The sequence below is a fragment of the Odontesthes bonariensis genome, chromosome 18 (genome assembly GCF_027942865.1).
Source record: "Odontesthes bonariensis isolate fOdoBon6 chromosome 18, fOdoBon6.hap1, whole genome shotgun sequence".
Lineage (NCBI taxonomy): Eukaryota > Metazoa > Chordata > Actinopteri > Atheriniformes > Atherinopsidae > Odontesthes > Odontesthes bonariensis.
In genome coordinates, this window is record NC_134523.1 from 9637935 (window position 1) to 9649575 (window position 11641).

The following is an 11641-nucleotide window of genomic DNA, read 5'->3' on the forward strand; positions in this document are numbered from 1 at the left end:
GCAGACAGAAATCCATTTCTATTTGTCAGATGTTGGTTCAGTCAGACTAGTATTATCTACAAACAAAGGTATTTAATATGGACATTTCATAAATGGACATTGTAAGCTGGAATCCACCTTTACTGCATAGTTCAACCAGGTCTGTTGTTAACTGCACGGCATCCTGTACTGTGGGCAGAGAAGTCAAGCAGTCGTCAACATAAAAATTATGCAGTATTGTGTTTGTCACCTGTGGTCCAATGTGGAGATTCTCCTTTGCTGTTCTTCGCAGGGCAAAGCTGGCACAGCTTGGGGAGGACGTGGCTCCAAACAAGTGCACCAGCATGCGATGGTCTACTGGGTCTTTTTCAATGTTCCCATCTCTCCACCACAAGAACCGCAGAAAGTCTGTGTCTGACTTGGTTACCCTGACTTGGTGGAACATAGATTTAATGTCTGCCATTAGAGCAATGGGCTCTCGTCTGAATCTGAGCAGAACACCAATTAATGAGTTGGTCAGATCAGGGCCTTGCAAAAGTTCTGAGTTCAGGGACCTACCCTGGTACGCCGCACCGCAGTCAAACACCACCCTGAGCGTGTTTTTCTTGGGGTGGTATACTCCATGATGCGGTATATACGAGGTTCGTCCTTCAGCTCCTGCCAGCTCTTTCTGTGGGACCACTTCAGCATATCCTTGAGCTATGACATCATTTAGGAAGGCGGAGTACTCATCATGGAACACCGGATTTCGACTCAGTTTCCTTTTCAGGCTGTGGAGGCGCTGTAGGGCAATGGGACGATTATTGGGCAACTTGACATTATCGTCCTTGAAGGGTAAGTCTAGTGTATAGTGGCCATCTATAACTGATACAGAGTTGTTTGCAATTTCAAGGAACTTTTTGTCCTCAATGGAGTGCTCACGCTTTTCGTCAGCAGTCTTTTCATTAAATTCATGGTTGTATTGACTGATCAACAACTTCTCCAGATTTGCAACAGAGATCCTGTTCACTGCTGCAGATTGACAGTCATTATCTATGGCGGACTTGCCATGTCTTAAGGGCCCGTTGACAACCCATCCCACTAGGGTCTTTATGGCATAGGGTCCCTCACCCTGACTGTTTATTACTTCCCAGGGCTCTATGACCTTCGAAGCATTGGTTCCTATCAGCAGTTCAATGCTACTGTCGATCACTGGAATGTTGACCTTTTCCAGGTATGGCCATCTGGCGAGATCCTGCTTTGTGGGGATATGTTCAGAGGTTACAGGCATTTCTTTTTGCGTGAACACATCAGGTAATGAAATTAAATTGTTTTCTTCAAGACCAGAAATTTCTAAGCCTGACACCACATAAGTTGGCACAGATGTCTCGTGACTCATTGTTTGTAGCAGTATGTTTGTTTTTCTTCCCTGAACGTTCAGCTGTGACATGAGCTGCTCAGTACAAAAAGTAGCTGAGCTACCTGGGTCAATGAATGCATATGCTGTTGTGACCTTTTCTCCTCTGCCTGCTTTTACCTTTACAGGGAGCACTGAGAGCACATTACCGGCACCGGCCCCAATGTGCCCACATTCTTTGGGCTGTGCATCGACAGGATGAACGTCTTCAGACGTGTCAGGCCTTTGTTGTTGCTGTGGCTTTTGTTTTGTGTCAATGTGCAGGACACTTGGGTGCTGCTTGGAGCATACAGTGCAGGTAAGTCTTTGTTTGCAGTGTTTGCTGAGGTGACCTTGATGTAGACAGCCAAAGCAGATCCCTTTTTCCTTTAAGAAATCTATCTTCTCTCTGTGTCTCTTTTTCATCAGTGCATCACAGCAGTCCAGTGTATGATTGGAGCTACACATAGGGCAAGTTGCTTGCATGACATTACCTTTGGGGTGTTGGCTGAGTTGGGGGGAAGAGGCAGAGACATTAGTTGCACCACTGACGAAAGTGGCACCGGTGGACTTGGATGGCAGCCTAGATGTATTTGGTAGGTTTCCCGCATCTCTTGTGGGCCTATCCTGAATGTCTCCATACACTGGATCAGTAATCACTCTCAGTTGCCTTTCAAGAAATGTGACAAGATCAGAGAATTGTGGTCTGTTGTTCTGCTTCTCCTGAAATTCACACACATAAGAGCGCCAGCGCTCTCTGAATTTGTAGGGGAGCTTCATGATCAAGACCTTCAGGCTGGAGGACAAGTTAATTTCCTGTGAGTATCTCATTTCTTGCATTGCATTACAACAACTCCTCAAAAATAACACAAAGGCTTGTAGTGCCTTCGCGTCCTCAGTTTTAATGACAGGCCATTCCAATGCTTTTTTCAAGTAGGCAGAGCAAATCTTGAATTCATCTCCATAGTGTTCCTGAAGCAAAGCCTTTGCCTTTTCATAGCCTGTGTCTGAGCTCATGTGAAAACAACTCCTCACAAGGTCTCGAGGGTGCCCACTTGTGTATTGATCAAGAAAGTACAGCCTATCTGCACTATTGTCAGTTTTAAGCTCAATCATATGCTCAAAAGCTCTGATGAATGGCCTATACGACAAAACATCTCCGCTGAAGACTGGGACTTCTCTTTGAGGGAGTTTTGACTGTTGTTGTTGCTTTACAAGAATGGATGTTATGTCATTTTGACGCTGTAGAATATTTGCAAGTCCATCATTAACATCATGCCTTGGAGGTGCTACGAGTTGGTTAGACATGCTTGTTGTGTTAGAGGGGTCGCTCTTTCTAAGTGAATCAAGAGGACTTGAGGTGGTCTTTTTAATGTTTAAACTCTCTCCCTCTCCTACCAAGACAGACTGAAAGTGAACGCCATCCTTTGGGCGAACACTTGGGGTTTGCATTATTGAGAGGGCTTGGGCAACTTTATCTAAAGAGAGAAACTCACTCTCTGATGTAGCACTTTTTATTGACATTTCAGCAAGGTAAGCATTCATTTGATCTTTACCTTCACTCTGCAGTGTTTCATCTGGTAGCTTCACTTGCGTGCCTGGTGCTTGTGTGACTGAGGTTGGATCCCTTGGCATCTCCTCACTTGGTAGTTCCACTGTTGGACTGGACAGCAAGGCTCTTTGTTGTTGCTCAGCAGACTTGAGAACTGCAAGTTTGGATGATGAGGCAGCCAACTGCGTTTTCAGCTCAAGAGCCTCACGTTTCTGCTTTAATGCTCGCATCTCTTTCTGTAATGCACTCTCCAGTTCCTCCAATTCATGCATTTCCTTCAGTGCTGCAGCCTTGGCCTCGAGTCCAGCTCTTTCAGCCTCTGCAACTACTCTGGCTGATACTACTGAAGATGTCCTGGACCCACGTGACCTGTGAGAGACTTGAGAGATGCTGTCCTTTGCGGTCACCTCCACTTCCTCCTCCTTCTCTTCTTCTGGTTTAGGATTAGTAGTCTTAGATGCACCAAAAAGCCACTCAGACACAAGAGAAAGAAAATGATCAATTTCAGCCATTTTGGGTTTAAACCATTCGCATTCATCTTTGTTCATTGCATCTTCACTCAGTTGCCCCTGGTACTCTCTATGTACAGACTTAAACTCTGCACGAAGTTGCATGTACTTTTGAAGATTTTCTTTTACTTCCTGTATGCCAGTCACATCTTCCATTAATTCAAGCATTATATTCTTCCTTTTAGTCAACTGACTAAGTTTTCCTTTTCTAACATTTTTCAATTTAGGTTCATGTTCACCATCTTCCATTTCCTTTCCTGAGTTTGAGGCACTATTAGCTACTCCCTCCATCACATTTGTTTCCATTTGATCAGCCATGTTTGTTTCAGTCCTTATTTATCCAGTCATCCAAACAATATAGTAGTCCACTCCAATAGCAGAAAACTTTACAACTGGGCAAATTCCGTATAATCCACTCCAATAGTAGACTTCCTTAATTGAATCTTCAACTTCAACATCAAACACGTCTTCTTAAATGTACTAGAGGGAGTACATACCATGCTCTCAAACAATCAGCTCCATGTGCTCCATAGCTTCCATCCATTTCTCCTTTTCAATCTTGAATCCACAGTTTGTTGTTTCAAGTTGGCTCACTGGATGGCATCCATCAGTTTGGAAGAGGTCTTTGACTTTGTAGTGGCTATTTCTTTGTCCTATTGATAGCCACTGGTGGCCGAGCTGGAGAGGCTGACTCAAACATCCAAGTTGAAAATAATATCCAGAAGAAAAGGTTGTCTGAAAATGTTGAGGGGTTTAATGAAAATAACAGATGATACAAAACTTAGAAGATATATAATGTCCATATGAAGCAGGATTAATAAGATAAACTAAGGATTCTTTTGCTTAGGTTTTGCTTGGTTGTTAGGTCAAAGACCATCACTTCCTGCTCCGGCCACGCCTTCTCAGGTAACATCACCTGTTGATATAGGAAAGGTGGATGGCCCCTTTGGCCACAAGAGGGAGACAGGAATGGGCTTGCACAACACAAAAAAGGGAGATGTAAGAAAAAACTCAAATGTGCATTTTGGCTCCTACAGACATTAACATGGGCATTGTTTGTGTAGCCCAGAAAAAAAAGGAAGTCACTGGTTGAAACAATAGAAGAGATGTGAAAGGGGGATGGCTCCCTCTGCTGTTGGCAACTGATAAGCTTTGAAAAACAGTATTTTGGTAAGTGTAAGAGAAGCATGCATGGTAAAAGGGTGACGAAAAACATTACAAAAGAATTTAACATTTCTGATTGCAGTATTCTAATATAGCCCAACTATCTTTGCTTAATGGTTGCTATATTCAGGTGTTTCAGTTTCAGAGTTGCATGCCGCTTCTGTCACAATGTCGAGGCTTTCTAAGACAACGAGCAGAACAGATTTGTCACTAAAACTTTTCCTCCTGTGAAAAACACAAGCGTCTGTTGTGAGAAAGTTAAAGTTTAAAGTTTGGTCCATCACCGACTCCCTGCTTGGCTCTTCTGACTGCCAGTGTCTGATCAGTCAGGTGAATGAATTAAGGTAAGTATGTGACGTGCAGCTCAGATTAATGGTTCAGTTACTGTTTCACTTGAACCTGAGTTGTTTGAGCAGTGGTCCCAATGCCCCTGAACTTGGAAAACTCGCCATGAACCAGCCCTTGTTTCAGAGATGTGAACCTTTTTTTCATCTGTGTAATTTAGCATTCAACAAAACCAAGAAACAAACAAAAAAAATAAATCACACATGAATTATTGAAATAATTAACTTAGGTAAAAGATAGTTTTAAGATAGTTTAATTCTGTATTTTTATACTGTACATGTAAAACAGTCCAATAAATGATATTCAAAGAATCATACTCCTGTTAGATAATTTGATTTAGATTTTTCAGCACAGTTAATAACATTTTTAATCCTTAAAACAGGAATAAAAAAAGTATACTAGAAGAAAAATATTTTTTTCTGTTTTACTCTGTTGTGGGCAGATTGTTTGCTCTATGAAAAGCACAGTGCACACTACAGTGCAGGTTTTGAGTCACCTCTCATTTCTTTATATTTGCTTCAAAGACTTCCAGAGAAAATGACCTATTCCTAATTGTATCTTTAGACACTTTGATACGAGCAGCTTGTTACAAAGGATACCTTTAAAGAAATTGGAGGCCAAAAGAAAAAGTGGCAGGCCTAAAAAAAAAAAGCAGTTAAACAGTATCTGAATGTAATATCCCCAAGAAATAGAAAAAAGACAGGAACTGGAAGCTGCATCTGACCCTCCAGTTAGTCCATCTATGGTTCACAGAAGTCGCAGAAGCCATTCTTAAGGAAGGAAAACCAGCAGAAAAGACTGAGGTATGCCAAAGTACATAAAAACTGGACAGAAACTTTGCTGCAACAGGTCTTATGGAGTGATGCATCCTCCCTAGAACCTGGACCTCAACATTGTTTAAGCAGTGTGGGGTCATCCTGACAGAAAAGGCAGCCAACATCCAAAGAGGAACTTTTGGATGTCCTTCAAGAAGCCTGGAGAACTATTCCAGAAGACTACTTAAATATATAACATGGAAGCTTCTCTAAGAGGGTTCAGGCTGTGTTGAAGAATTAAGGTGGAAATACCAAATGCTGACTTTCAAGCTTTCTAGAATCGAACAAACTGGGTTTTGCCTTAGTGACTGTATGTCTATTAGTGTTTGAAATGTTTAAAAAAAAATAGCTGCACCAATCTCCTCTCTTTTCTGGCAATACATAAAGAAATGATGTGTGTATCAATACCTTTGCACAGTTCTGTATATAATAAACATGTGAGATATGATTCACATAATGAAAACAGACTAGCCCCGGTGTGTTTCAGGCACCTTTGGGAGCAACTAGTTGCTCAAAGTGCCACTGTTGTCTGGGTTGATGTGTGCACTGGCGCAGGAACAGACCACCTGCTCCGGAGTTGGTGCTGTTCTCTCCTGGACCACTTTGCACCAGGCCTTCCTCTTTCACAGCCTCCACACATAACTGGGAATGTTGGTGCACCAGCTGGCCGCTCAGCTGATGGGTGCAAAACAGATAGAGTGACTTAACCCCCCAAAAAAAGAAGGAAAACCATAGGACAAGAACAAGTTAAATGATCTGCCTTGCCTTTATGAACTTCCACTGTGGTCTGCTGTTGGGTGGTCTATGGGCAGGGCATGGAGAGAGGACCACCCTTTCTCCTTTAATATCAAAACATAAAGCCCCCATGGGCCCCCATCGCACTTCACCCTCAGAGTTTAGATCACAGTGCTGCAACAGGAGCAGATCATTATCATCATTACGTACAATAACTCTTTGCTTCATTGCTGATGAATGCGTTGTCATGGTTACCTGGCTGCCTGTCCCACTGCATGGTGCTACACTCATGGCCCCACCCTGCAGCCCCTGCCCGCTGGGGAAGTCTGCACAGCTACCAGTGCCCACACTGTACAGCTTCAATCAGGAACATAAACTGCATGTTACATTACAATCTTAAATAAACAATCTCTTTGTGTGTCTGTGTGTATGCGAGTGTGTCCTACTGTACCTCGCCTGAAAGTGTGGGCCTGTCCTGGGGTACATAGAGCTGTGGGTAGACTGTAGACAGGAACCAGTGGAAGTCCCTACAACCCAGACTCCTCTTCAGTCGCACACGCTGTGCAATGTTCGGGCTCTCAGACTAAGCAAAGGCAGGTTAGATTTTTAGTGCGATACTCACTTACTGGACAGTCTCTTCCTAACACGAATTAACTCACACACACACACCTGTCGAATGAAATGAGCAAGCGTGTCCCTCCTGTAAAAGATCTTCCTGTAAGAGTCCATCCAGGTGTCAGCGACACGGATCTTGTTCCTCTGAAGCATATCCTGATCTGGGAAGATGTACGGCAGGTGGTGGCGACTGAGGTGGGCCACGCGGGAGCAAGGCACCACCTCCATGGAGCCCCCACACGACCACACCTATAGAGAGTAGGAATATTTAGGTTTATTAGGGTTATGTAGAGAGCACAATATTTTATGAAACACAACAGTTAAACAGCCAGAAAACACTGACATTAAAAAAATAAAAATAAAAAGTTTGTTGTCCCTGTTGTTTTTTTTAATCTTTTCACAATTTCTCTTTTGAGGTGTTCTGGGAAATGCTGTCTCTTCTGTTTAGTTGTGTTTTCTGAAACATTGCCTTGATTTCTACCTCTTGTGGAACAAGTCGTGATTTATAAACCGTTTTCCTCTTCTCTGCTTTGTTGTCATGTTTTGTGAAATGTTGAGTCATGTGAGGGCTGCGGTGAGTTTGTGAGGACACACCACATAAACTTTTTGTCTTAATATTAGCAAAAGAAGTACAGTTTGTGCTTTCATGGTAATCATGGGAAGCCAAATGGATTCATAATATTTTTCATTGTGCATTCATCTGTGGGACAAAGCATCCCATGACCGCTGGTTAACCTGAAATTTTCCACTTGCAAAAGACATCATCTTACAATACAACATTCCTGAAGCCCTGACAGAAGGCAGCTGAATCACTCAGGCTAAGCATTGCTAAATTATTATACATGACTTAAACGGTGCGAAAAGGCAGTGTGTCATTTTTCTGTCTGGTGTGTCAGAAGAAAGAAGAATAGGAAGTAAGAAATGATATTGGATATCTTTTTTTTTTATTTTACCCTGATAGACAGTTCAATTTGTTCCACCCCCCAGAGCAGCATCCCGGGGTCATACGCTCCCACACTTTGGAAGAAATGTCTGTCAATGGCCACAACTCCACCTCCTAAAGCTGGGCTCCTGTTACAGTCAGAATCAGTTTAACTTTTAATACCAAACACAGGGGTGAGTTTGTGTCTCCTGAGTAAAATGAAACCATGAACATCAGAGAATTTCAACCAGAAATACTTAAAATGACAAAATATATCTCAACAGTGCTCTTGACTTTTTTTTGTTAAACCTGGCTGTTTTAGGGTTATACTCACTGCACAGGTCGAACAGCCATCTCTGGGTCCTTATCTTGCTGTTGAGGGTTTGACTCCCAATAGAAGTCAAGTTTCCAGTCGAACACTCCCCGAACTGGCCACTGGGTGGCATTATATTGAAAAGTCTGCCAGTCTATCACATCCATGATAGGGGACACCACTCTGGTCCTGTGAAGACACCCCGTTTGCTTTTTTACTCTAAAATAACTTTCTTCATTGACATGTATTTGGTGTGTTAATATTTGAGAGTAGTTAAAACAGCATTCATTGACAATATCTTAAGTCATTAGTCTGTAGGCATCTAGAGGAGTAAGAAAGGGTTTTCTTATCTGTGTGTGTCTCTGTGTGGAATGTCTGTCGGGGTGTGATTCAGCCTTCATAACAGAAACTAAAGTCAGTTTCGCACAAATTTTTTTGGAAGTTTTTCTTCCAATTAGCTATGTGATGTGATATTCAGATTAAATGGAATGAAAACATTAAAAAGGGAAACAGAAGAAATGAGAGCTGGATCAAACATGTGGCTTAGAGGGTTGAGTTCCTGCAGATTCCTGGCCTGAGACTTCAGCCTAATTACTTAGTCTAATTAGAGCCACACTGCAGGCTGCCCAGCCAAATCATGAGAACTGAGTCTTGGATACACACTGGGCTCACACATCCCCCTGCTTTTCTGCTCTAATAATGAATAAGGGCAAATAGGAACTCTGAACCCTCGGTTATCTCACTTCTTACAAGTGGTTCTGTCAAATGGCAGAGGAAGCAGACGAAGTTTGAGCACAGCTGCGGGTTGGAGTCTGTCTGGCCCAGTGTTTATCTTGATGTTAAGTTTTTTCCCCATCACAAAACTCTAATAAACTTTAATTTTGTTATATTAACTCAACAAAGAAAGTTACAATTAGTGTGATAAAAGAAGAAGGGTGCAATGGGATGAAACAATGTTACAGGGTATTATTATTCTTAAAGAATATGAGATGATATTCTTGATAAGTGTAAAATAGTACCTGTCCTGGGCAACTCTGTCCAGCAGTGGTTGCAGCCATCCATTCTGGCATTCACAGTGGGAGTCCATGAATACCAGCACCTCCCCTGTTGCTCTGGCAGAACCCAGTGTGCGGCATCCTCCAACACCCAGGCGCCTAGTGCTTCGAATCAGATGCACACCCTCCAGGTGAGACACATACTCACTCAGCACCGTTTTCAGGTGACCTAAGAGGCGCAAAGAAGAGGGCGCACAAGTGGTCAGCCAGTAGATAGATGGATGGATGGATGGATGGATGGATGGATGGATGGATGGATGGATGGATGGATGGATGGAGAAGCTCACCATATTGGCTTAGGTCGTCTACCAGCAGGACCTCCTGCAGATACCGTTTGGGTGCCGTATCGAGCACACTGTGCACAGTGCGCAGGAGCGTGGACCAAGCCTCGTCGTGGAAACAGATAACAACACTGGCAGACGGCAGAGACTCACTATGTTGTTTATGCATACACCTGTGTGGTGATGAAGCAATACCAAATCAGCTAAAAGCACATTATATACCAATATCACTTTTAACATCAAGATGGGTAACTTTTGGTTTAGATTTTAAAGCCATGCGCTTTGACCACACTCACTCAGGATGGCGCGCCTCCGGCAGTTTGCGATGCAGTGAAACCCTCTCGCTGACCACCTCGCTGAAGCCGTATTTCTGCACTGAAGTGTGCTCCATGTCTTTCTGCAACCCCTCCAGTTGCAGCCGCACTGCTCTCCCCATTTCACCGTTCGTTGGTGTCCTGGCAGCGGTGGTATCTTTGGGCAAAAGCATCTTGTAACTGCGTTTCCTCTGCGGCAGGCTCTTGGTGCCCTGCATGGATGGGACGAATAACAGTTGGTCTTCTTGTAGAGATTTTAGTGGAGCCAAATCGACTCCGAGCTCTAAAGCGGGGTCGCGGGAGTCTACGATGACTTCGAGCTGTGGTGGACCAAGAATCCGTTGGAGGGGGCGACGGGGAGTTCCAGGTTTATGAAAACTGTGGTCGCGATTCCTGTTGAGCAGATCGGAGAGTGTCAGCATGACCAGGGCGAGACCAAGGAGCATCAGCCAGAAGCAGAGCATCCTCCTCGGGCCAGCTGTAGCTCTGCCCCACAGCCTCATGCTTAAGAACGCGGAGGCCACGGTGCTCAAAAGTCAACCCAGTGCTGTCTCCACTTGCACATTTTTGAGTTTTGACTCGGATTGCATTTCACGAAAGTGGTGAAAATCGACATGGGTTGTCCAGATGACAGATACACCAATATAGCCTGACTCTATTCGTGAGCATTTTGAAGATTGTGGTCGCATCCATCAAGCAGCTGACTTTGGATAAGAGTGAGAGGCAGAGCAGGTTCAAGACAAGCCCCGAACTTCTCGAGGTGTGCACTCAGCCACCTTTTCAACTCGTCCCGCGGTCCTAAAGCCTGGGCAAACTGGAGCTGCACTTCTGTTTGAAAAATGCGTCTGACGCACCCAGCAGCTCCCCATACGGTCAAGGCGTTCATTCATATTGAATTCCCACGGGTTCAGAGTCAACTAAAACACATTTTTAGCGCAGTTGTATTTTGGAAGATCATGTGTTGTGTAATGACTCATTCATAAATGCCTTTGATAGAAAAACGCCACAAGCCTACTTCAAAACTTAATTTCATTGCAGTGACAACAGCATTATGAAATAAACAGGCAAACTTTGTTGTGGTTAACAACAGCTTTTTTACATTTGCCGGTTCATGTATTACAGTCTGTTCGGTGCAGGCGTTCCTCCAGATGTGTCACACATCAAAGACACCCTCTGTCCAGCTGGCGGCGGGCCTGGTCCCATGACGGACTGTAAAAGTGATGGGGAAGCGGGGCGGTCGCACCTTACATTCCCCTAGTGATCTTGGCAGCTGAGGCTGTTTAACGGAATGGAGAGAAAAGTCCAAAAGACTTGCGTCTGGTTTCAGCGCCTTTGTGGAAGTTGGAACGGTTGCGTTTTGTTTAAAACATTTTTATTTACATTGCAGCACATCGCAAATGTACTTTTTCCACAGCAGAGACACAAGAAAGCTGGTGGACGTTGGAGAGAAAAGAGCATGCCCACATGGATTTGCATAGAAAATGAAAAACTTATCCTCATAGTTACCCAATACATTTTCCAAGAGAGTAATCACCAACATAAGGTCAGACTTTTCGTTTTTGTTTTTCATTATCGAATTACAAGAAGTGAGGACGTTTTGCGTCAGAGCTTTGTAGTCTGGCTGACTGAAACTGTGAAAGGCCAATCTGTACAAGCTGGAAGATCAG

General features: G+C 43.7%; 1 protein-coding gene across 1 annotated transcript; it reads right to left on the reverse strand.

Annotated features, from left to right (window-relative positions):
* Positions 1–5246: 5246 nt before the first annotated feature.
* On the reverse strand, positions 5247–10597 carry LOC142367701 (polypeptide N-acetylgalactosaminyltransferase 15-like). Its single transcript, XM_075449720.1, has 10 exons — positions 9957–10597; positions 9667–9833; positions 9344–9548; positions 8346–8513; positions 8043–8160; positions 7144–7338; positions 6926–7057; positions 6730–6831; positions 6505–6648; positions 5247–6414 (listed from the first exon to the last, which is right to left on the reverse strand). The coding sequence occupies exons 1-10, from the start codon at positions 10475–10477 to the stop codon at positions 6223–6225; spliced, it is 1944 nt and encodes a 647-aa protein (XP_075305835.1). The 5' UTR covers positions 10478–10597; the 3' UTR covers positions 5247–6222.
* Between the last annotated feature and the right edge of the window lie 1044 nt (positions 10598–11641).